The 23,390-nt window shown below is 37.8% G+C and overlaps 1 protein-coding gene across 22 annotated transcripts in view; it reads right to left on the reverse strand.

Moving 5' to 3' along the window:
• Positions 1 to 5,648: 5,648 nt before the first annotated feature.
• Positions 5,649 to 23,390, reverse strand: part of DLGAP2 (DLG associated protein 2) — a 478,278-nt gene continuing 460,536 nt past the window's right edge. For 19 of the 22 annotated variants that reach the window (XM_084515980.1, XM_084515997.1, XM_084515999.1 and 16 more), the window contains 4 exons: positions 16,711 to 16,802; positions 11,911 to 12,063; positions 11,051 to 11,068; positions 5,649 to 9,565 (listed from right to left, as the gene is read on the reverse strand). In XM_084515980.1, the coding sequence (XP_084372106.1) occupies positions 9,347 to 9,565; positions 11,051 to 11,068; positions 11,911 to 12,063; positions 16,711 to 16,802 (482 nt within the window). In that variant the 3' untranslated portion in view covers positions 5,649 to 9,346. The remainder of the gene's footprint in view (positions 9,566 to 11,050; positions 11,069 to 11,910; positions 12,064 to 16,710; positions 16,803 to 23,390) is intronic. The other 3 variants (XM_084515993.1, XM_084516000.1, XM_084515996.1) reach the window with 1 other exon arrangement.

The raw sequence follows: 23,390 nt of genomic DNA on the forward strand, positions 1-23,390 counted from the left end.
TAATATTTTTCTAGTTTTATATTAAAATGCTACATTGGACCTGTATCAAAAGCCTTAATGAAGTGAAGATCTATCACAACCTACTGCTTTTACCCAATCCATTCGGCCATTATAAATTGTTTGTTTAAAAATTCACTGCAGAATCTGTCTGGGGATTATGTTAAAGCTGCAATAGGTTATGTATGGCACTTGTCTACATTTCAAAATTTTCACACTTCAGCTGTGCTGCTACGATTAAAACAATAACAGCCTTCCACAAACCCACTGCCAGTGTCAATGCAGTTCAGCTGGAATAAATATGCTAATTCCAGAACATGTATTCTGCACCTGATTATTTGGTTCAGCAACTGAAATAAAATATGCCACATCCATGCTCCAGCTTTACTGACCTTACTAGTTCATCAGCAACAACTGTCCTCATTTATATGGGTATGCTTATAATGCTAAGGCTGACGTGTAACCATCTGTAATGCTGTTGTACAAGAAACAGCTTGCTTGTTAGTCTTGAGATCCTTTCCAGATTGAAAAAAAAAAGGATCACCCTATTTTAGGGAAGTCATGAAGGCTAAGACAAGCTAAATCATCATTGGAATTTCAGCTAGAAGTGATCAAGGCCTTTCTTAGTTGTAAAATATCACTACAGGACTGATGCTCTAGGTCCTAATATCCACTGCTAGGAGACAGACAAAAAGAAGAGCTAAGGTGGTCTAATGATTTCTCTGTCTAAGTTTTGTTCTCATTAGAATTGCTGACATACAGCAGGAAAATTTTGGGCCTTCCATGACAGGTATTAAAGATGAAAATTATTTTATACAAATAATGAGCCAGCAGAGTACGGAATCTTTAATTTTATGGATCTTTACTGCCAAGACTTTTCACAGCTTCTTCATATACCACCTGTCCACAGCGTACCCAGCATCATTCGTTAATTACTGAGATGTCAGCTTCTACCTCCAGTTGACTCATGCCAAAATTCATCATCTCTGTGTTAAATCTGAAACAAACATCTTTCTTGGACTCGCTTCCATCTGGGGTAGAGATCCCTGAGGGTATCTTCCAACCCACTTCATTATCCTCTCTCTTTTTTTTTTTTTTTTCCCCTGATAGCTATGAAACAATTGACAACTGATAGGCTGCTGGAGTGCTGCAACCACCCCCCCTCATTTTAATGAACAGCATCTCACTGTTTGACTCATTTTTTTCTCCTATGTATTTCCATCTGCTGCTTCTTACCTAATGGCTAGGTTAACTCTTCATGTTAAGGGAAATCTTTTTGTTTTGCAAATGTACAGTGTTGTCTTGGTCCACAGCTAGGGATCCTAAGTGTTGTGGTATATAGTATATAGATATATAGGTATATATAGTAACTGAGCAATAAAAAATCCAATGATTTAAGGAACTAAACACTTTGATTTCTTGTACCTCCTTTATTTAGACTCGGAGATTCCATATGTCTTCGTTTCTTGCCTACCATGGCTTCTGTCATCTCAAGAAGTGTAGCCAATGCAAAGCATTGATCAAATTTTCTGCTAAGGCGCTTATGCCATTCCCTGAAGGTGGCTTGTCTGCCCTGGACATAAAAGGGGCTCAAAAAACATAAAATGGGCTCAAAGTTCCTTTTGGTTATTCAAACAAACAAACAAAAAAATATACAGAGACCCTCGAGGATTCACCTTTCCAAAATGGTCTTCCAGTTACTTCTGCCTAATAACAAATGCTTTACATTCAATATCAGATATTTTACATAGAAAAGAGACTATTATTCTTTCTGTTAATGACACACAATGGTCAAAAACAGTGCATGATATTCTCTGCTGATAGTATTAATCAAAATATATTGATAGCGTCACACAGTCAATTCCATTATTTGCCAAATTATTTCAGATTTTAAACATCTTCCTTTGAATTCAGATAAAACCCAATCAAAAATATTTTATTGAAAATGAATTAACAGATACTCAAAATTCTACATGGATAAAGTAATAATTTAACGTGGTCTACAAATTGCCTAATTGGAAATGGAATATTTTAACGCAAAATTTTAAATATAATAAAGAGTATACTCTATTTTTCTCAAAAAATTTAATTGCAGAATTATTTACAGGAGATGAACATAAACAATACATAAACCAATTGAAAGAGGCAGCTTCATAAAAGAGCCATGGGGCAAAATAGTGAAGCACATTTTCTTACAATCAGCTGGAGGTGAGTAGAGAACCATGAAAAAGAATAACTCAATAATAAAACAATTCTCAAATATGTCTTCAAAGTAACAAATAACATTCTGGTAAAGAAGATATTACCGAGAAGCAAGAAATTATTGTAGCAATGAAACAACATACTGTACATTCAATTTAGGTATCCTGCATGCTACTAAATAGAATTTATCAAAAGAACCATAAAAGCATGAGAAATAGAATTACATAAAATAGTTTAATTCTAGTGAAGTGTAGCTTTATACAGATGGTGAATATTTGGCACTCAGTTCATCCTCATTGTTGATATGATTTCTTATGTATATATATATTTATATATATTTATATATACTTTTAATGATAACTAAACAGCTAGTTTCCTGGTTCTAACATTCCTTGAAATTCTATAGGAGGCATTTAATTTAGTCCTTAGGCCACACATTTGTTTATTTTGGCATGTCACAGGGCAAATGAAAATACGTGTTTTGTCTCTGTGCAGAAAATTGTGCACAATCATAGTGGCTTTTCTTCAGGAAAGAACAGTTCTAGAGCAGTATAAGTCAGATTTCTTGAAAGGGAAATTTTGTTAATTCAGGAAATTAATGTCTAAAGTGGACTAAAGAATACATACATGCGGAGCCCTTTTAAAATGAGATGGCCATACTCTTAAACCTCCAGAGCACAAATAAAAGCATGGATATGAGCATGTGGATTCCACTGGTAATTATAAACAAAGCTAATATTTCTTTGTGAGGACTATAGTCAGAGACTTGAACCTCCTAGCAAGCCCTCTGCTCGACTGTGACTGACTTGAAAGGAAGAACCACGTCCATTCCATTATGCAGTAGCTAACACTTGCAGTAAGTCCCTCCTACCTCAGCAGGGCTTGCTGAGTCAGATGTTGACCTGGATTTTATTGGTCCAAATCTGACCTTTCTCTCTGGTTTCATTTATATAATGCTAAGAAGAATTATATATTCTCTAATGCAACTGAGATAAGAACACAGGCCAAAGCTCTGCCATAATTCATCTCACTAATAGGACATTTTAATGATAGTTCAGCTTTAAGAATGGGGAATGTTGCGCTGAATGAGAAAAGAATAAGGGGAGGAAAAGAACAATTCTTACTTAACAGGATGTGTGGTGAATAATGGCCATACCTTCAAATAAACCTCCACTTCATTTAACGTTAGTGAAAATATTCATGTTTTTATATTAGAGAAGTAAAAAATCCCCTCCAGCAACACCAATTTAGAAAAATAACAATTTGGCCTTAATAAAATAGAGAATTAAATTGCCAGCTGATGAAAACTGTTGTGTTTGCTCAGTTCAAGTGCAAACTGTGTAGACACACTAATTTGTGTTATCTATGATGTGACTTCAGAAGCCCAGTTCTGTCAGCAATAGATGATAATGGCAGAAACACCCATGTATGGAAAGTAGGGGCTCTGAAGATGCCGTCTTTTTATGTGATCATCATTTATAAAATGTGATATACATTTAATAAGAAGGGAATTGGAATATGGTTTTAGATATAATGAATGTCATGGCCTCTTGCAGCTATTAGAATTTTATTTTATTAAGGGAGCTGAATCAGCCTAAATATTCTGTCCAAATTCTCTTTTGGGCAAGTTTCCATTTCAATTTCAGTTTTATACTTGCTGTCCCGAACAGCCTATTATGTGGTTAAACAGCTGCAGCATTACACCATAGAGGTAGCTGCATTACAGAGAGAACCTAAGCAAATTCTATGTATACAGAGGGCTTAATTCTTGCCTGGAGTCTGCATATGCATATGAATATGCCATCAAACAGCTGTTCCCAAAAGATGGTCCCTGGAGGCGAACATGATGAGCAGTTGCAGATGGGCCATAGGACTGCATGGGACAGTTGGCCCGGCACATGGCAGTGCCATGGCTCAGCTGCAAGGAAGCCACACAGTCTGCAAGAACGTGAGCCTTGACCTGGGTCTGACTGTCTGGGAACTGTGACACTGAAAAATTATTGTTATGTATATATGTATAAAATCCTCCTTCTGTTATCTGCAGTGTGAAATGGCTGCCTCTGATCTGCCTCTCCTGCCAGTGCTGAGAGGTGTCCCCATTGCTCTGTCATACAAAGAACCCTTAGGGTTAAAGCAGAGTCTCAGTACAGAGCAATTACCTGAACCAAAGCATAATCCTTATGCCTAAGTCCTGTGCTCCATATTATCCCTCGTGCTAGCTTGGCTAGAGGGAAGAAGGGGAGAGAATAGGGCATTCTGAAGTTATGCAACATGTGGAGGCTGCTTTTGCAGCATGTGCCCCAGATCCATCTCTCTGGCTAAAAAAGCCATGGGGTTGCGCTTGTGAAGGAGAGACTTGCTGAGATCTCTGAGCAAGAGGGCTCAGCTCCTGCGCTCACTACTGCCCAGGGCTCTCCTGGCTCCCCGAGGTGCCCTCCTGGTGGAGCTCCTTCATCACCAGGACCTCGCTGCTGTCACAAAAAGAAAAGGCAGAGATTGTTCTGAAAACGTAATTTGATGTTTTTCTATCCCTGCCTACATCCTGGAGGGACACAATCAGCATCACCCTCTTCCCTGCTTTGCTCAGGTTTTCCTCTTGCTTCATCAAGTGTTCCCCACTCATTTGGCACAGGTGTGGACTGTGTGGGTCCTCCCTGGGTGCTGGAGGGTGATGTGGAAAGAACCTCCCCTGCAGCATGGGGACAGGCAGAAGAGCCCTTGTCCCTGCAGTTCCCCAGGCCAGTGTCCCCCTGCAGGCAGGGTAACGACCATCCTGGCACCAGCTGGGGCCTGGCCTGGGGATTGCATGTCAGCTAATAAAGTGCTTGGAGATCCTTCTGGATGAAAGGCACTGTATAAATGTAAGTCGACCTGCGATACACCAGGAAGCACCTCTCTAGGCATCAACAAGTTAACTGCTGTTCCTCACCTTGAATGTAGCCTGCCATGGTGTCACCTCAAAGCCATCTGGTCTGGGAACAGCAATGGGAGTAACACCTCTTTGCATTTCATTTCAACTCTCTGCCTAATGCAAAGGCTCCTGCTCCACAGGATTTCACGGCTTTTCAGCACACACACCCTGGCACCTGTAGCTACCTGCTCAAATTCAAGACCTTGAATGGCCATGCACAAACCATACCTTGATGGGTCAGGTTCTGACGTGTACCCTGCCTGTAATGCCAAAGAAGAAGGACATCAAACCCACCAGCCAGCCAAGGCAAGCTCAAGATATTGGATGCAAACAGCTGAGATGAGTGCATCTGGAGGGATGCCACTACACCAATTGCAGCAGGGCCTGGAGAGACCGCAGGTCACTTATGGCACACAATCACTTAGGAAGAAAGTATTCTCCTTGCAAACCACCAAATGACCAAAAATTCCCTCACTAGATGCAGTGCCAAAGGAGTAGAAAGTAGAGTAATAATTTACTGATACAGCAGGACATGGGCTTATTTTAAAACAAATAATTTATATTATATGAAATGTATTATATAGACATGAAATCCACACACCTTCCTATGCACACTTTAGTTCCTTCCTGATTAATCTCAAATCTAACATCGTGACAAGTCTTAAGCATGAATTAAAATGTATTTTTTTGGTATTAAACTGTACAACATTATTAGTCTTTGCACACTGCCAAAGGCCATTCTGATCAGGTGGACAAGAAATAGTAAAACACTCCATAATATACTTCACCAATTTACAAAGAATTTCAAATCTAAAAAAATATACAAAGCAAAAAAATAAGTATGGCAGATATCAACCAGTCAGGTCTTTTTCTTTATTTAACTTTTCACAATTCTGTTTATTATACTTGTGTTTTACAGGCAATGAAGAAAGGAACATAGACTTTCTATAAGTTTCATTGGTTAAAATAAATATAAGTCCAATTAATGTTCAATTAAATACTAGACTATTTTGCTATATCCAGCTGTGCTGTGTGGATGTACTCCATGATGTCTCTAAGTAGAAAGTATTCTACTTTCTATCTTTATGTTTATTTATGCTCCTCCTGCATTAGTTTTGTAACTGAACTCTATTTTTATGATGTGGGGTCAGATTACAATCGATCTGTTTCTATGTCAAGGTACCATGTGCTGTGTTTCTCATGTCAGGGATTGAAAAAATTGATTTATTTGCAACACAAGTATGATAAGCATAATGTTATTTTTCTAAACTAACAAAATGTACAATATATAGATAGAAATGGCTTTCTTGCTCGCTATGATAGAATGTTACCTGTACAAGAATTTAATATATTGCACTTTGAAATATAACATGCACAGATAACATATTATCAAATCTTTCAGTAGGCATCTAATTAAATTTTGATACTTTTTCTTTTGTTTCCATTCTTGTTTTTTTGGAACAAAGGTGGAGCAAACAGAAATCATATGCATCCAACATTTATGTTGAACATTTGCTTGTAATGGCATGGGAAGTGTAAAATTCAGGGTTGGCATCATTCCTGCAGGCCTATTTTTGCCTGAGAACATCCATTAAAATTGTAACATCAAAAAACAATGAAAATATGATTCTAAATTAAAAGCTTAGATGGACTGCCCCAAGTAAGCATTATTAGGTCTACTGGGATCTAAGCACATCTGTAATTTTTTTTTTAATGATTTGTCTTTACAACTGTCAGACTTTTAAAGTCTGATTAGTGGCAGGATCAAATGCAACTTGTCTTATCACATGAGCTGTCCCTGCAGATGGGAGATTTCAAATAAGTAAGTCAAGTGTGAAATGTACAGGGAAATTAGAGAAAATGTATCAGCTGCCATATATGTATATAACAGCTTCATATATTTAGTTGTGTGTGCCTATTTTATATTTCCTAAAACTAGGAAAGACACTAGCTTTAGTTTTATGTGGATATTTCTAATTAGCAGCTCCACATTAAATAATATATCAGTTTTTGACACTAAAGATGCCAGTGTCTGCAAGTACATTTGTATTTAAAATAGTACAACAAATATAGAAGTAGTATCAATATTGTACACTACCCAGAATTCAGCTCTTTCCTTAATAGAAAATGCCGTGAAAACACAAGGGATGGGAAAGATAATGTTTTCGTCTATAGAAGAATATTTCAGGGATTTTTTTTTTTTTTTTTTTTTTTTCATTTTTGAAGGATATACATTCGTCTTGGTTTTTGCTTCCAAATATAGTTTAAGGCTATTTGGCAAAGTATATACCAGATATCAGGCTCAATTTACAGGGCTTTCTCCTCACAGAAACATCTCAAAACTTCATCTCTAAAGATTCCTATCTTGAAGCTAAACGTGCTTTATTAGCTGTGCTCCAAAGACAGAACTCATGCTTAGTACTACGCACTGTAGGAAAAAAGAAAAAAAAGAAAATGAAAAACAACATAAAAAAGCAGAACCAAACCAAAACAGATTAGAAGCAATGTCAGATCTGCATAACCTATGATAATTCATGTTTTCAGTCATCTGTCAGGCTGCAGGGTGTGTGGGACACGGATTTAAAGTGCTTGTCAGGTGAAGAACCAAAGTGCTAGAGTATAATTTAATAGCTGTTCTGCCTATGGCTAAATACATTGCATTTGTTAAAGCAGGTAAACAGGAAATGCAGTAGATGGGACTGTCTGTCTCACTGTGTTAATATTGTTTTGACCTAAAGTATTATTCAGTAGTGTTCCAACCTTGGAGTCGGAGTCTGTGGGTTACTTATCTTATTGCGTCTTCACCTGAAGACTTCTAAGTGCTGGGTTGCTCAGTTGGCTCTGGAAGGTAGGTGAAGTGGCATAATTCTATCTCAATTTGTTTTGATTTAAAGCCTCTTAATTGTGGGAGTCACCACTTCTATCTTCTGATAATGAGAGGCTTGAAAATACATTATTTTCCTTACATTCCATGGCTGGAAATCAGTTTTCTCTTGAGTCATGTTTGTTACGTCTGAAGCAAGCAAGAAGCTTAGTCTTGCTGTAAGTGATACTGCATAGAAAAATAGTTCTAAAAAAAATACAACTGTAAACCACAGTTCACCTTTACCTTAACATAACCATTTAAACTTAGATATACTTACCACTCACATTCATATTTCTTAAACTGTTTACAACATCACAACTGGCATTTTAAACAAGCAAGATTTTTTTTTCTTTTTTTTATCTTTTTTTTTTCTTTTTTTTTTTTTTTTTTTCCTCAAGGATACCCTGGAAACTCAATTGATATAACATTTTGAGAGTTTGAAATATTACATGTAGCGCAGCTCTTGAAATAAAAGAGAGAAGGCTTAAAATAAACGTTAACACATAAAAGAACTGTTAAAAATGCGATGAGTGTTCCAAAGGAGTAAGTATAACTTTTTCTTTACACATCTTGCTACAGAAGATCTAACTTTTTAAGGCTTCCATTTTCCTTTCACCCATCACTCAAGTCCTCTTGCATTATAATTTTGCTTAGGTTTCAGAGTGTTGTTACACTGCTAACAGCAAACGTTTCTCAGTGGGCATTCCCAACACCACCAGACTTGTATGCTTCTTGGTTTCTGATGAACTTTGGAGTTTTAGTGGCTGGATATCCCTGTTCATCTCCAGAAACTTGACATGACATGAGAGACCTAATGTTATTTTGCAGTAACAAAGATGAGGAGAATGGCAGAGCACATGGGTAAATATTTTAGCTGGGTTCTAGGAAAAGAAACTGGAGGTCAGAGAGATAAATGGGTTCTTTCTTTCCTGCTCTTTACATTTGTAGCACCTTCTACTTGGATTAGCTAATGCCTCTAGTGAATGGTGAGATGCACCCATTTATAAGTTTGTTATTCTTATCCCTAATTATCACACATTTTATAAAAATATAAATAACAAAAAAGTAAGCTGGGTTCCATCTCAAGAGGTGTTTCTTGTTGTCCTCTGAGAATATACTGGATAAGTCAGGTCTCAACAAGCCCTATCCATTGTAGCTGATTGTAAGTCAGACAATAAATACAAAAGAAGTCGTTCTTGCGGTGAGCTCAGCAAATTCTGAGGAAATCAAAAGCATTCCACTGTGCTTATGGCACAAAGAACACAACAGCAAGGGCATATTTAGTGGAGAGAATGAGACAAAAATTACCAGGTAAGTGACAAACTGTACAAGCATTTTGTCTAAAAAAGGAACTCTGCAGCATTCTGTCTTTAAAGCCGGGTTTGAGCCTCTGGGATGTAAATCTCGATGCTGTCTGCACGCTCTGTGGCTGAATTCTGCCGGAAAGAGGCTGCTCTCTTCGCAGCCATGAGCCGTCTTCTGGCTTCTTGTCGCTGCCTGTCGGGTAGGTCCAGAGATTTTTCTCTTGTGATGGGGAATTTTCCTTTTGGGGGCTTCTTTGGTACAGGAGGAGGAACCTTTCTTTCTTCCTGCAATAGGAGGTGAATGAGTTCAAGGTGAATGGTGTGTGGAAGCTACCATCAGCAGAACATGCAAATTGAAGACATACAAAGCAAAATACTCATTACATACATCAAGCATGCTCACTTTGCGCTCTTAGATCAGCTGATTAATAGATTACTTGAAGGGCTACCCATTCTAGAAACACTGATGGAAAACCATTACTTCAGCACAAATTCTGTCATCCTGTGCCTTCAGATAGCTATGCTTCCTTTTACTGTACTTAGAGGTGTCCTACACATGCAGTCTACATACCTTGCTTTCACATGAATTTGTTTAGTTTCAGCTGACACACTGTTACATTCATTATAAACAGAAACACACACTGGCTCTCCAATAAGAATTCAGCGCATCTGTGTGGTTTGATCAAGTGAAAAGACCATCAAAGATTAGCAGGACAGAATTTTTAATTAAATTAATCATACTGAGTTTAGCCTCAGCTGGATATGAGATAGCAGCTGTGTATACATGTCTGTTAGTTTACTCTCGTCTATGAATTGCTAAATGGAAACATGCAAGCACCAACCAGAGAGAAAACATAGGGCTGATTGTTCTCCGTGTCAGCCAGGACCATTTTAAAGAAAATTATACTGAAAAATTAGCAAACTATAAAGTGAGAGTCAACAGATTTTGCTACCAACGTAGCTGTAAATGACTTCTGCAGGTTTTATACCAAGAACTTTTCTGAAGTATGAAATTGATATTTTACTCCATTATAGATTGTGGAATATCACATAAGGACCTTAAAAAGATATTGCAGAATCACATAATAATATAATAGTTTAGGTTGGAAGGGACCTCTGGAGATGATTCAGTACAATACTCTATTCAAAGCCCACTTGAAATTAGACTCAAGTTTGAAGTTAAAACACATTTTTTGTCATCATATTTAATACTTGGCTGAATATCTCCAAAGATGGAGATTCCACAACTTCATATGTATTGTATGGTTATTATGATATATCTTTCTGCTGGATCACTTCTTACAGTGGTTGTAATAGTTCAGAGCATGGGCTGTTCCTTATGGAGAACACAGTTAATTTGAGGCACAGCAGGATTCAAATAATAATAAAAAAGAACTGATACACCTGTGGTTTGCAGAATCATCAATACTTTTTTTTTTTTTTTTTTTTTTTTTTTTTAAATTCTGTGTCTACTACCAAAATGCATTATCCAAGACTAGAGTTAAATTTAAGAACATAGTTCAATGTTCTCAACTCAGCAAGAACAGTGCAGCAGCCTAAAATGCTGTTCTCCATGACAGTCAGCTCTTCCAGTCTTTATTTTCTTTATTTCCTGTTTTTAGACAGGAACATAAGGACTCCATTCCTGCTGTCCCATCTTATTATTTTTTTCACCTTTAATTATTTCCCTCTCAGGAACACCACTGTTGCTGTCACTACAATAATTTCTTACTTCCAATTGTCACTAGTAAGCAAGAGTTGCAAACTCACCATCCACCAATCAGTTGGCTGAAAATTAAAATCCAAGAGGAGCATGAAGAAATGAAAGAGTTGTCAAAATGCCTCCTAATTCCTCCCAAACCAAACAAGTATTCACCTGAGGCCAACAGTACTGACTCAAACCAAATGCTGCCTTCATCTGACTGATATAATAATCAGCAAGGGCAGTGGGATAATTTGGGAGCAGGGCAGGGAGTTGCTCTGGGAAGGGGAAAGGCAGTTTCAGGTTTACATTGTGCTCGTGGCCATGGTGCCACCTGCTTTGGAAGCCTGGTGGCCAGGGGTGTTTCCCAAGCTGCACCACAAAGGTGCAGGCAGTTTGCTAGAAATTCTCTTTTCCCCCAAACTTTCATAGTCAAGCTTTAGTTTGACCGGCACTGTGCTTTGTCATACACTTTTATCTCACTTGTGGCCCAGCACCAGTCATCTCTTGTGGTTAGGATTAAGCACCATAATGCTCAGGTTTGAGCTGGCCCAAATGGAGCAGCATGCTGCAGTTTACCTTGATTGAATTATTGGGCTATTGTCCTCAGTCTGAATTAATCAGAACATATTTCAATTGTAGCCTTTTTAATGTGAATCCAAATAATTTCAACACAAATGTTATAGAGCAGACAAACAGGATTTAGCAAAATCAATTTTGTTTGTTACACAATTCAGTTCAACATTATTAAAAAGAAAATAACCCCCCCTCATATCTGATGAAGGTTTCCATGTATAAATTGGGCTATACCAGTAGGTGTTTTCTATCTTTGGGCTAGAAACCTTCCACACTTCACTACTGGATTTAACACAGGGAGACCACAGTACTGTAAGTGGGAAGTAAATGGTATTGTCCATGGTCTATTTACCTTCCTTTCAGGTGATTCTATTATTTTCCATTCATTGAGTTTCAGCTGGTGCAGTTCATCAAACTTCATGCTGACATCTTCAATCGAGAGCTGCAATAAGTCCCAGAAACCTGCGAGGTCCTGGGAAGTTGGTCTCGGCATGGCACTCGGGTCCTGTCATGCACAAAGGAGAGAGCATGAATAGAACAGGAGGCTTTAAACAAAGTGCTCTGAGGCAGGAAAGACGTGCCAGATGCTGTTGCTGCAGTGCTGCTCAGGGCTAAGGCTACACATGCTCTGCAGCTGTGCCTCCTACAAAACCCAAACACGAACGAGTTACATGTCCTGTGCTAGCCTTTCTGCATCTGTGCAGCACGGAGAGCTCCTCAACACCATCTGCTGTGCTGATCTGCATTTCTAAAATCTGGCACATGCTGACAACCTCTCTCTGCTGATTATTAAAGGGAATGAGGATGTGGTTCGTATTCCAGGAAGCCTGAAGTTTTTCTGGTTAAAAATTACATCTGTGATAGCTGAGGAGAAGACAAAGCAACACTACGAGGAAGTTGTCAACTTGTGCTGGATTCGATGTTTACATTGTCTTGGGTTTTCAAATATGTGTGTAAACTTTAAAATCCGGGTGGTATGTTAGGATTTTGTTCTCTATGGGGTCGAATCATGCTCAGGAACTGGGCAGGTATTATTCCCAGGTACTGCATTAGGTGGCGCTAATAACCTGATGATTAACCAAACGTTAATGCTGGATAAAAATTGCATTAAAAGGTAGCATACAGACTCTGTACCTCATGTTTTATGAGAACTGGTACTCTTCAAGAAGACAGGTTTGTCACTTTAGTGAGCTTAACTGGTAAACATCTCTGTGAAGATGATGGAGAAGTAATCTCCCAGGGCAAGAGGAAGTAGTTAAGAAGGTCTCTGCAATGGAGCTAGGAGAGATGCAGTTGAAATCAGGCCAAAGGAGCTCATGATTTTCCCCTCACTGGGCAAAAGCTGTAACGCCTAATTTACTGAGTAATAAATAAACTGTGGTGTTATTGATGAAGCAAGGCTCTGTGCCCTGTATTCTTGGAATCTAATGGATGAAGACATTTTAGGTAGTGAATAAAGCTCCACAGAGTTGTCTAAAACTTGGAAGAAAGATAAACCAGCATTTCTATTCACTCCTAGTGGTCTTACACTGGGAACTGCTACTTAAATTTGGGTTTGGACCACTGTGGGAGCTGAGTGGCTGGAGCTGGGCATGATGCTGTGTAGTGTCACCCGTACCTAAAACCCTTTGGGAATCCAGCCCAAGAACAACTGCCTAAAAGTTTATACACTTCAAAAACCTTGCTAGAAAAACTTTAATTTCATAGGGAGTTTGGGGATTAAACAGAAGTTCCAGTACAGATTATAACAGACTTCTGGGAAACACGATGCAACTCCAGATTAGTGTTCACTGAAGATGTCTGCATTGGGAAGATCCCAATTTATTCCAAAACTATTTACAGTGTGTGTCAGTGGTATTAATTACTGAATAAAGGTCAATATCAGAGGCTTCAGGAACCAACTCCCCGCATGAAATTTGTCAGGACAGTCCCATAGCAATTTGTCTTGCACTGCGATCTGTTCTCTCCAGCCTGGTCTCCTTTTCCCCACTTTCCTCTAAACAGACACAAAATGATGCCACTCATAGAAATGTCATTGCCTTGTGAATCAAGGCTAATTGCTCTTCTGTACTTTTGTGCGTTGTTCATCCCTGATGACGAAGAGCACAGCTTCCAGAGCAGCAGGGAGGACAGGAGCATGCAGTGCATTGTGCGGACACAAGAGGGCTGCCTCCTGCTGCTATCACTTATGGATTCGCAGCCCGTAGATAAACGCTAGCAAAAATGATTACTATTACAGCTAACTGGGTTTTGGAAAGAGTGCCTTAAACCTGCTTCTTTTCAGAAGTGGCTCTTTTATTTGTATCGTATTTGGAATTCAGCTTTGCAGCCTCCTTCCGAAGGAAGCCTAAAGCTAGCAAAAACTACCTGGCCCATGCTCATGATGCTCTGTTTTTGCCTGCAACCGTGACACACCGAGAGATGATTTCAAGAGCTGAGTAGGATCTGTGCTGACTAGGGTATGGAGGAGGACACTTCAAAGAAAAAGCAGGGTATTACAAGAGATAATGTGAATAATTCAGCAGGGAGTAGTCATTAATCAATGATGTTTTTTTTTTTTTCTTTCTAGTAGTTATTGGGAACCATATACTGTAAGAGATAGTCAGTCAGATTCTCATAAAAATCACAAAATAATAGAGTGGTTTGGGCTGGAAGAAGCTTAGAGATCACCCTGTTCCAACACCCCTACCATGGGCAGGAACACTTCCCACCAGACCAGGTTGCTGAAAGCCCCATCCAGCCTGGCCTTGAACACCTCCAGGGATGGGGCACCCACAGCTTCTCTGGGCAGCCTGTGCCAGTGCCTCACCACCCTCACAGTAAAGAATTTCTTCCTATTATCTAATATAAAATTACCCTCTTTTAGTTTAAAACAATTACTCCTTGTCCTATTATTACATTCCCTGACAAAAAGTCCAGTTGTATGAATTTACTCTGAGTGAGAGATCTTAACCAAGAGCATCATCAATATGTTGCCTGAAGTTCCTGTCACCCTTTAGAAATATCCATAGGCAATGATTAAATTTCAGTTCGAGTAAGTACGTTCCTGTTCTTAAAACTTTGCTGCATTTTTGTGTTGGCAAAAGAAGATGCTGTTGTTCTCTGTTTTACATTTATGGTTATTGTTGTTGAATACTGTTACAGAAACTGCTGTGCTGTAGCCCTGTAAGCACTAGTTGTTCTCCAGCGGGGGACTTCATAAACTGGCTGCTATCTGCCAGCATTCCCATGGGGCACCAAGATGCTGCCTTTGGAGAATATGTAAAGCCTGCTGTAGATAAGCACTAAGTGACTATTTAACAAAAAACCTCTACCATTAAGCATAAGAAGAAAAGCCTCAAAACATGAACGAGCTAGAAGTCCAGTTCTGCAGTTGCTGCTTTCTGCAGAGCCCATTGCTGATTTAATGAAGCTGAAGAATATTCAGAGCTGAAATATCCAGAATTGGGTGAAGCTGCCATTAAGGAGTTCAAAGGTTTATTATCCAAACAAGAAGGAGAGAAAATGTTGCCCTTTTTTGGTCATGTTATCTGCAAAGCGGTAGATTTCTACTACTGCTTTTGCAGTAAGGAATTGTCAGCACTTCCAAACTGCCGATGGCTGTGCAGAGCAGGAGATGTTCTCGTTATTACAGCAATGCTCTCAAGCACAAGTGCTGGTCCCACTCGAAGATAAATGAAGTGGAATGGAGGTTAGGATCTCCAAATCTTAGTTTGCATAGCTTAATCAATCAGGTAATGGAAGACACTTTGAAGTTTGCAGTAAGAAACTTCTAGGCATTGATGAAGATTTCCTTCTTTCACTATCAAAAACATGAATAAATAGAAGCACACATGATATATTTGATACTACTGATGTGGTCATCTCCTGCTTGCCTGACTTTGCATATTTCCTCTGTCATTCTGTCATAGCTATTCAATTTCTTGTTTTGACAGAATCTTTGAAGTGGATAATTGGATTCTCTCCTAAAGAGGACTATATATCTTATCCTTTTCTATCAGAAGGTGGGCCTTTTTTTTTTTTTTTTTTTTTTTTTTTTTTTTTTTGGCATGATATTCTCAGTAATATTTGACTACAGTTTCAGGAATTTTGGATGTTTAACCTTAAGGATGGAAAGTAGTATATAGGTCTCCCCAGAATGACTTTTGCTTTCAAAATTGTATAGCAAATACTAACAGAAAAAGAAATGTATCTAACCAGATATATAGGTCATGTCTGCTGTCATGCATGTAACAAAATTCAGCACATTTAATGTATGATGTGTAGGGACAGTCAAGAGGTGAAAGTTACATTTCGTTTTCAAGTAAGCCAAAGAAAGTAGGTGTTGTACCACTAGCCTTAGCTAGAAGCATTATGTTCTTCTATTGCTTAGTATCATCTTGCTACAACGTTTACATCACTGATGAGTGCTGTCATATTAACGAAGATAATATTTCGAATCAAATTAGTGTCTAATGAACTTCCAGAACAATAGCAGTAACTCCTACAAGTAATATACTGCATCTGTTCCTTTAGCCCTAGGACATCTTATAAATAATTGGCAGTGCAAATCATAAAACCCAATTTCATGAACAATATGAATGTTCCCGTTTCCCAGATCAGTCCTATTTTCAGGTAGGTAGAAAGCTGCATCCTGTATCCTCCTATTCTCTGCCTACTGTAATTTGAAAAATTCCTCCTTTCTTACCAGAAATACTGTTACTATTTTAGGGTCTTACAAAAATAAGCCACAATATTATGTCTCAGAAAACTTGCATTTGTTCCCTTCTCATTTTTTTATTTATTTTTAAATAAAGACAGCAAAAGAAAAAAAAAAAAGACAACACCCAACTAGACTAAAATTACTGAAAGTGCATGTTGGCTTTGATAAAAAATGTACTAACACTACACTTCAAGATTAAGTTAAAAAAAAAAAAAAAAGGAACAGTAAGACAAATGTGAGACATGAAAATGACATTTCAGAATGCTACTTTCTGGGTACACTACATTAGTTTCTGTTGTTGCCTTTGAAGTAAAAATATTTAATTGTAAAATTTACAGTTTTTTGTAAATTAGTATTTTGTAGAATAGTAGTATTTTGTAGAATACTAAGTATGAGGCTAAGTATGAGGAGTCATAAACTCTTCAAGAATGGCCAGACATGGTCACTTACCAGATTTTGCTGACAGAGCCAATAAAATTGCTGGAATTTCTGAGACATGAGCAGCTGAGCACTTCCAACAGCACTTCGGATCTTACCTAGGACTAAGCATACAGAGAGGTTATTATGAATAGATGTTTTGGCAGTAAATGTAAATGCCAGCTCAAAGAATACGTAGCTGAAATCACAGCTTAGTTTATACTGGAAGTAAATATTTTGCTTCTTCTGATTATACACATAAAATATTTTTAAAAGATATAGATATAGGAAAGCTCTGTGGCATCTTACCCTTTGTAAATAGTAAATGATATATTAATAACTCAGAACAACCAAGAATGTTTGCTTAAGAAAGTAGGAAAAAAATCAAAGGAACACAGACAGCTTCCTGAAGTAGGCATATACACATTTTTTTTTTTTGAGAACAATCTTAAATTTTAAAGTAAATAACAGCAACAACAACATAAAAAAAGTCAGTGATAAACATTATTATCCAGATTTATTTTTTTAATTATTTTTATTTTTTTTTGCAAATCCATCCTGACTTAACAAAACATTTAACTACAAATAATTACTGCAAATGATTCAACAGGTCTACTGACATTGAAACTAGTAAGTTGTCACCAAACTTAAAGCTCTTTTTAAGTTATCATCCAAAGTCCGTTAGCTTTTCTAGACTTATCTCTTAAGCACCATCAGCCACTATTAAAAAAAATAAACTTACAATACAGACCTGATTGAGGAACATAATTTATTTATATGTCTACCCTGGAAAATACATGAAGACCTAAGCATGGGAGGTTCAGACAGAGTGGGACACAAACAAGTGCTCCAGGATTTTGCTGAATCACAACCAACCCACACGGCTTGTTGGGCTTTCCCCAGTCAGTATGCTTGTTATTTACAGTGTACACAAGAACAGGGGAAATGAACCAACCCAATTTGTTTTACTTCACTTTGCTTCCAAGAACTAGCTCTCTAAATCAAAATTTCTAATTATATACATGTATAATCAAAGACAGGAAATAGTCGGCTCATCAGCTCACCCATGTTAGGCACTTGTTTTTAGATGTGATGCATCGCCTCCTGAAGATGTCTCTTTCTATTGACTAGAGTGCCTAAGTGGACTGGCTTATCCTGAGAAAACCAGCTTCTCCTAGAGTCCCACATTTGCTGGGATAGACTTCAGCTGGTAGCAATATACTTTCCTACATCAAATTGCACATCCTTTCAACATCTATGTTGAAAAAGCAACATTTTAAAATGCATAATAAGCTGGGGTTTCAATGCAAGGTTGAGTTTTCCAGAGAATTTCCTGATCTTTAAATAATCTTTAGGGAAATGACAGAGGTAGGTATAGGGGTGACATAATAAATACTCTGGCATCTTTTAATTTAAACAGACTGCTTGTTTGAAGGAACTAAATCAATAATTTAAAGAAGAGGCTTAGGGTAGAATGAAGCTACAATACAATAAAACTGGACTGCAACATGTGATATAAAAAAGTTAAATTCTTGCAGAGCTTAAAGTTTTATTGTTATTTTGAATAAGAAGATGAGAAGACTGAGTGGTATATGAAAAAAAATATTTTGGTAATAGTTACATTTTAATTCTGCTTACTCTAGACCAGTGAAACATCTGCTTAACCACAAGAAGCAGCAAGAGAGAAACAGAAGTTTTAGGCTCAGTTTCTGTGAAAACATATGTTTTTCATAACTTTAAAAGCATAGATTAATTTGTAAAGCTATTTCTTAAACACTATTCTGTTTTCTGTTAGATAAACAGTTTACAGCTGTGCCACAACACTAAATTAAACAGCAACATGCATAATTCATCTGTCCCTTGTGGCACCCATTTGTGAAAGGGTTAAGTGTTTCAGGGCTGTATGAGTAATTCACTGGGGTTTTGTTTTAGTTTAGCTGACCAAATGAAACAGAACATTTTAATTGGTTTGGGGTTTTTGATTACCAAACCCCTTGCTTTCCTCTATAGAGTCATTGGCTTAGGAAAAGCAATGTTTCAGGTGTTAAAACCCCCCAAAAAACACACAGAAATATAAATTAAAAAGAATTGTTTCACTTGATCTGAAATAAATCACTTTCATTTGTTTGTCAGCATTTTAAACAAAGGTAGAAATGTAACTGTCGACCAAACTTGTATCCTCCTTGTCCCTGGATGCTCTACAGCACAGGACATAGGACAAACTCCCAGTGTGGGGTCAGAATCCCTTCTTTCCCAAGTTGAGGAATTCTGCACTAGCAGGTCCCTGGCATCACCTTGCTGAAGCTATTCCACACTCCATTCAACTACTCACCAGGCAGAAAAAGAGTGAGAATGGTTCTGTAGGCTGATGGTTGTAGTGCTTGTCTCACAGGGAATAAAGCTCAGTTTTAGTTTCCTCCACTGAATTCTGTATCTCACAGCCAAGCATTTAGTATGAGGAAAATGCATTGGTTTGGGCCCTACCACAGAAATTTAGATCTTGACAGAATCTATATCTGACCAATATTTTGTAGTGAGTCTCTTGGTTACTCCAAACCCCAAATTAAATAAACATTTGCTTGATTTTCATTATCATGAAGGATCATGTTGACAGGTATCTGTGATTTAAAACCCAGGCAGACTAGACAAGACTTTATGCACTGGCTATGCTGTGTTTTGGAGTGGTACACCTCCATTTGGGATGTCAGACACTGGTTCTGCACTATCTGCATGTGTCACCAAGTCCAGCTATATGCTGAAGACTCCTAGAAAGCAACCTTATGCTGAGTGATGCTCATGTCTCATGAAGCAGAGAGGTTCCCCATTGTTCCCGAGAAGAAGACCACCAGAGTGAAACACGTGCCTTTGGTTCCTCTCTCTGACTTCACCTGAAGCTGCCTAAATCTGTCAGCAAGGATCAGGTTGGTCAGACTATTATTCCACTCAAGTTTTGGAAACCCACATGGAAGACAATTCGTAGCCTCTCAGGGTTCCTTGATCACCCTCTTGTTGAAGAGTTTTGTCCTTCTGTCCAGTTGGTATTTCCCTTGCTGCAGCTTGTACCCACTGCCTCTCCTCCTTTCAGTGTGTACCTCTGAGAAGAGACTGCCTTCACCTTCGCAGTTTGTACCCACTAGGTAGTGGAGAGCTGTAATTACACCCCGATTTAAGTCCTTTTCTCCAAGCTAAACAAACCTCGTTCCCTCATAACTACTCTACAGATGGCAGGCTTAAACAACTTGCAGAACTAGGACCCCACTGCCAGGAATAAAGTTCGTTTTGAAGCAGCATATAGCACTGGTGAGCAGTCTTTCAAAAAGGCTCCAAGAGTGATGAATACACATGTATAATTACAGGCCTACCATTTACTAAAGATCTAACTCTATTTCCATTTCAATAAGTAAATCAGACTTAATAAAACATAGAAGTTAGAATCTCTCATATTCATGCTACTCTGCTTTGCTGTAATTAAATTAAAGTATTAAAACACTTCAATTCATAATCTTTAGCACAATATTAATAGACAGCCAAAGTCTTGTTATTAATTTCATGCATTGGGGAATTATTCTGATGAGTGCAGATTGATTATCTCCATGAAGGAATGATGAATGTTAGAGACTGGAGAGATTGAGATGTTTGGTGATGCTTCAAAGATTTTGCTTGTAAATAAATGATGATAAAATCAACCAACGTAGTTAAATATATATAATTTTCATATAATTCCTATACCTTCTCCCCTCCTTAAGATAATGTTATATTCACTTGAAAGAGTCATACCACCTTAATTCTGCTCCGTGAAGCACATAAAGCACTCTATTTTTGTTGTGTGGTCCTGTATGAGTTTTACTCTGAAGACGCACAAAACTCTTACTGTGACTGCAGTAGATGCAGACTCAGGATTTATATCCTGGATAACAATTGTAGAAGTTCCCTGTATACAACATGGAAAATTAACACAATGGTGTCTTTTCCCCTGCAATAAGCATATTACAAGAAAATTGCAAGTAATATATATTTATACATGTTGTATTGTGTGAGGAATGCTACAGACTCATATAACTGAATAGAGTTTCACATCACAAAGGCAGAGTAAGAAAAGTTAGAATTATATTGATCAAACCAAGACATATAGTCTGATGCTATAAATCTGTTTTTGACAGGTTAAAAGCTTTGCTCAGTTGCACCACTGTAATGAGAAACTATAGTAATCAGTCTGCTTCTGGTATTAGTGTTATTTAAATGATGTGTTTTAGTTTTTAGTTTTAAATTTTCATTTCCTTTTGTTGCTTTTTTTTTTTTTTCTTTTTCATTTTTTTTTCTTTCTTTACTTTTCTTTTTTATTCCTAAGATTGTAAATAAATCGCTCTACACACAACATGAGAAAGTATGCCTGAAAGAATATTCTGTCACTTAGCTCATCATCCTAACATGTAAACCAGAATATTTGTGCAATCTGTAAACCTAAATTTTTCTGATACTAAGCCTAAATCTGTCTAAAATATGCATCTTTTCCACTGGCAACATAGCAGGCAGGCATAATAATAAATGCATAATGTTTGGAGTGAGATGATATTTTAGAACAGCACAGCCATCAGTCTGTAGTGTTCTGGAGTCAAGGTATGGCAATGGGATCCTTGTGATCCCTGAGCCTCTGTGCACGTTCAATTTTTACCCTAATGGAGATGAGTTCAGAGAAGAGAAACTTTAAGCTCAGCAATACAAATGCTAGGAGGAATTCTTGGGTTCCTCACTATGGGACTGTCCTGTATTGATTTTAACTACTGTTTCAGGGAAATTAAGACATTCTGTAGTCATTTACAACAATCCAAATGTCAATTTCAATATTTTGTGAAGGATAGAGTTGTGAAAGGCATTAGGAAATGATGTCAGTAATCTCTCTTTGGTTAAAGGATAACCTATATTTGGTCAAATACCTAAGAAAGCTTTTATGGATGATTAACTATGAATGTACTGAAATAAATTGGTTGTGAGGTTTCTTTTTTCCAAAGTGTGTGAGATTTAACTCTACCTTTTCTGCTACAGTTCTGTGTTACTAAACCCCTTGCAGTACTTTGGAAACACCAACCGGAGGATTAGCAAAGACAATTCAGCATCCATGGAATGAAGGGGTAAGGGGAGAGAAAGGTGATATTTTACGCTGTCTTGCTAATGCCTGATACACTAGAGATCACTTTACTTCAATAGAGCATAGCTGTGCCAGCAGAGCTCCTAAAAATGATGCAGAAGAAAGATATTAGCAAAAAACCTCTTTGTGCTGGTATGGTTTAAACTGGGCTTAAAGACTCTGTTCTAAGATTTTTTTTTTTTTTTTGTGCTTTGTTATCTTAGGATTTTGATATGAGAGTAAAGTCTGGGTGGCAGTTCTCCATTTGACCTGCACACTGAAATATCTCAGTAGAGGAATCTGTGGTGTTTGGGAGCCTGTGATGTCTTCTGCTTCCCTCTGCCACATCATGCCTGACCCTGCAAGTCGTGGCTCCCCTCTGGGCTCGCAGGCTCTGCTGCTTCCTGTGCAAGTCTCCCTGCTCCCATCACATAGTGCATAAAGCTCAGCTCTTGGGCTGCAGAGTCCTGGCCCTTTGTGTCTTCAGTAGCTGTAGTGTGACAACCTGGAGCATTTTTCTTGTCATCACTTACACGCCAGCAATAGCCAAATACAATTTTCAGGGTGTAAAACTGAAACACCAGTCAGCACCCTTGAGAAACACATATCTTTGCTGGAAGGCACCCTGCTGGTGCAAATGATGAGATAGCTTACCCTGGGAACACTTCCAGCCATATATATATTATATATATATATATTCTGATAAACACTGAGAACACAAATAACAGCCCACACAGACAACACTTGAACTTTACAGAGACTCCAAAATATGATTCATGGCAACTGACCAAATGAAAAAATACTGTCTGCAAAAAGAAAGTGTGAGAGGTTAGGTTATTTTTGTTGCAGTGATTATCTTCTCCTTTTCTAAGTCCTGATGAGTGAAGATCTTAAAACAACATTATGGGAGAAAAGCTACAGTGAAAGAAAAAAATCAATACAGCAATCAGACAGCTTTCTGTGATCTCAGGGCTATTGTGCTAACACAGAAAATGAAATTGTTTTCTAAAATGCAGCTCTGTTTTAACTCTTCCTTTGATTAAAACAAAAGTGAAGTGGTAGCATAAAGACAGCCTTCTCCTATGAGATGCAAAGCTATATTAGTTCTTCAGGTACAATTAATATACCATGGCCAAAAAAAAGAATGATTCAGCATTAACAATGACAGTTTGAATGTGCAAACTTTGCTGTGAAGTGTCATGGGAACAATTGTCCTGCTGAAAGATGGAAAAAACATATTTAGTTGCTTCTGGCTTCTGTATTTCTGAGTATTTTCTTCAGGGAACTGAGAAATGCTTAAATATGTCAAATTACATTTCATGGAGGGATATCATTAAACTTTAGTTCTTATGGATTCATACCTTCCAACCTATATAGTTTAAACAGGGGATACAAAATGTGTCAGAGACTACTCAACAGGAAAAAAGCATCTAGCAGAAATTTTAAAATGATCGTTCCCTCGGTGAAAATAATTCTTTGATAACTTCCTTTTGCTTGATGTTAGCTATATTAAGCGAAGGCTTACCATTTCAAAGATAATGTAATTCGGAAATGATTTTAGGAGTATCTCTTGAAATGAATCACATAA

Source organism: Aythya ferina (genome assembly GCF_964211825.1).
Source record: "Aythya ferina genome assembly, chromosome: 3".
Lineage (NCBI taxonomy): Eukaryota > Metazoa > Chordata > Aves > Anseriformes > Anatidae > Aythya > Aythya ferina.